Source organism: Sinocyclocheilus grahami, unplaced genomic scaffold (genome assembly GCF_001515645.1).
Source record: "Sinocyclocheilus grahami isolate Dianchi unplaced genomic scaffold, SAMN03320097.WGS_v1.1 scaffold57.1, whole genome shotgun sequence".
In the NCBI taxonomy this organism is placed as follows: domain Eukaryota; kingdom Metazoa; phylum Chordata; class Actinopteri; order Cypriniformes; family Cyprinidae; genus Sinocyclocheilus; species Sinocyclocheilus grahami.
Genome location: NW_015505236.1, coordinates 1,724,182 through 1,727,375, shown reverse-complemented (window position 1 = coordinate 1,727,375; position 3,194 = coordinate 1,724,182). Strand labels below are relative to the sequence as shown.

Below are 3,194 nucleotides of genomic sequence, written 5' to 3'. Positions count from 1 at the left end.
TAATAGCACTGCTCCTGTTCAAAGATGTGTGACTGCGCTCTTCAGTGCATTCAGACGTTCTAATTATCCACCATCGTCCTGACAGATCCCCAAGCTGATACTGGGCTACTTTGTGTCCCTTGGAGAGACAGCTCGAAGAGAGAGTATGGGAAGGAGGTATTTATAGAGAAATGGGGCCTCACTTTACCCTTTTTGGAGAGAGAATCATTAAGGATCTGTGCTAGGTGTCCCAGTTTCTTGATTTGAGCTCTGCAGGCAGGACTAGCAAGACTCGCCAGAGATGCAGAGTCAACTCATCGACAACATCACTCTGGCACTCGATGCAGTGTCACTCTTTTTTTAAGTGGCAGTGCTCTGCATGCCACACGATGATGGGGGGCATTCGAAAGGCGTTTCCCCTGAAGCGTGGTGCGGTGCAGTAAGAGGATCTCATGGAAGACGTGGACCAGGCGTTTTGCTCTCCGAATTTTTGATACCTGTTGAATTACGACAAAATGAAGAAATTCCTTCAGAATAAGAAAGGAAGATACTCCTTACGGCAGAACAAGCCGGGTCCTCGATATCCGCCCAAAGATTTTTGTAAGTGTTTAGCGTTCAAGAATTTTGTATTTGTAGGATGTCGATGATGACTTTCAGCAGCACATTTAAAGTCAGTTTAGGTGTGCATGGAGACTAATGTTTTGATGAATGACCTTCTGTCAATCTACAGGCTTAGGCTTTGCATGGACCGGCCCACAAACACAATATTTTACCAGCCATTTAATTGGGAATGGTGATGTGTGAATGTTCTGGTTTTACTAGAAAGGACTTGCTATGCTACAAACGTGAGTCTCATGTTGCTGATGCTGTGTTCAGGCACATCTGTGCTCTTATATCAGATGATTTGAGAGCCTCTGTTCCTTTTTCAATGAGGTCAATGTTACTGGGAGGTCTAATGTGTCAGCTGAGACTCTGTATTTAGTGAAGGTTGTATGGCTCTCTTTATGTGACTGCATTATTTTGTCTTGTCAGGATAGGCAAAAACTGACTTCACTTGACATATTTTACCATCTAGGTGTATATATTTTAGGTGCTTGATATATTTTAGTGTCTGTCCAAGCATGTGATGTCCAGCAAATTCCATTTTTCACAGGAGGCTTGATCATTTTGCTGTGTGTATGTAGGTCTTGTTCACAACAGGCTGATCAGACATTTGAGCCTAGTTGCTCATTAGAGACCCACATATCCTCTTATTTGACATCTTTCTTACAGTCCTCACCATGCCAGCATCCAACCAGGGCTGGCCAGAGGAGTTTGGCTTTCAGATAGGGGGGAATGGGCCCAGCTACATTCTGACTGTGGAGGATGGAAGCAGTGCTTATCTGTCTGGACTGCAACCTGGAGACCAGGTCTTGGAAATTGAGGGCCAGAACGTTTCCAGTCTTAGTGCTCAAGAGGTCATTGCCCTTGCCCAATCACACCGAAACATCCCGCCCAGTATTGGAGTAGTTTCACGCATCCAGCAGGTGGGTCAATGACATGACACTTTTTTTTGTCTTAATGCATACATTTATTCATTGTGACATCAGGGTTATTATCTTTAACTAAACATATTTTGATTAATTAAATAAAACTGGATGAAAACTAAATAAATGGAAAGGGAATACAAATATATAACAAAACAAAATGAGAAACTGCTTTGGAAAGTCAAAGCACTGAAATTACGGACTTGAAATAAATGAAATGCACAATTGAACTGAACTAAAAACTAAATTAAAACATCTAATAGAAATGACAAAATCACAAAACAAAATTACAAAAAATGTACCTACAATTAAAATTAAACCTGAGAAAATAAAAGCTAATTTAAACAAAAACAAAATGTCAACACAAACTATAATATACAATTTATACATACATTGATTTAAATACACCTATTATATGAAAAAAAAATATTTTTGAGGACATAAGGTGATATGATGAAATCAATAAAAAAGCCTAATTAAAATAATGAAATTGTTAAAACACTTCACACACACACACACACACACACACACACACACACACACACACATTTATGTATTTATAATTATTATTATTTATTTTTTTACAAAGCAAGGTCAGTTCAGGTTGTAAAATGCACTAAAATTACGAATTAGAAATAAATGAAAAGTACAGCTGAACTGAACTAAAACCAAAAATTAATTAAGCCTAAATCGTAATATTAAAACATTTATTAAAAATGACAAAATCACAAAACAAAATTACTAAAAAATTACCTACAATTAAAATGAAACCTTAGAAAATAAAAGCTAATAAAAAAACTCAAAATGTCAATAAAAAAACTATAATATAACAATTCATTCATATATTAATTTAAATACACATATTCTATTAATTTTTTTTTATTTTTGATGGCATAAGGTGATATGATATCAAGAAAGTAAAACCTCATTAAAATATTGAAATTCTTAAAAAACAATTCACACACACACATATATTATATACAGGTGCATCTCAATAAATTAGAATGTCGTGGAAAAGTTAATTTATTTCAGTAATTCAACTCAAATTGTGAAACTCGTGTATTAAATAAATTCAGTGCACACAGACTGAAGTAGTTTAAGTCTTTGGTTCTTTTAATTGTGATGATTTTGGCTCACATTTAACAAAAACCCACCACTTCACTATCTCAACAAATTAGAATACTTCATAAGACCAATAAAAAAAATTTTTTTGTGAATTGTTGGCCTTCTGGAAAGTATGTTCATTTACTGTACATGTACTCAATACTTGGTAGGGGCTCCTTTTGCTTTAATTACTGTCTCAATTCGGCGTGGCATGGAGGTGATCAGTTTGTGGCACTGCTGAGGTGGTATGGAAGCCCAGGTTTCTTTGACAGTGGCCTTCAGCTCATCTACATTTTTTGGTCTCTTGTTTCTCATTTTCCGCTTGACAATACCCCAAAGATTCTCTATGGGGTTCAGGTCTGGTGAGATTGCTGGCCAGTCAAGCACACCAACACCATGGTCATTTAACCAACTTTTGGTGCTTTTGGCAGTGTGGGCAAGTGCCAAATCCTGCTGGAAAATGAAATCAGCATCTACAAAAAGCTGGTCAGCAGAAGGAAGCATGAAGTGCTCCAAAATGTCTTGGTAAACGGGTGCAGTGACGTTGGTTTTCAAAAAACACAATGAACCAACACCAGCAGATGA

The 3,194-nt window shown here is 37.0% G+C and overlaps 1 protein-coding gene across 5 annotated transcripts in view; it reads left to right on the top strand.

The window, feature by feature from the left end:
* The window catches only part of grid2ipb (glutamate receptor, ionotropic, delta 2 (Grid2) interacting protein, b), a 30,053-nt gene continuing 26,859 nt past the window's right edge, over positions 1-3,194 (top strand). For 4 of the 5 annotated variants that reach the window (XM_016270576.1, XM_016270575.1, XM_016270573.1 and 1 more), the window contains exons 1-2: positions 1-579; positions 1,252-1,505. In XM_016270576.1, coding sequence (XP_016126062.1) covers positions 495-579; positions 1,252-1,505 — 339 coding nt within the window. In that variant the 5' untranslated portion in view covers positions 1-494. Of the gene's footprint in view, positions 580-1,004; positions 1,156-1,251; positions 1,506-3,194 lie in introns of those variants that run through there. The other variant, XM_016270574.1, reaches the window with a different exon arrangement.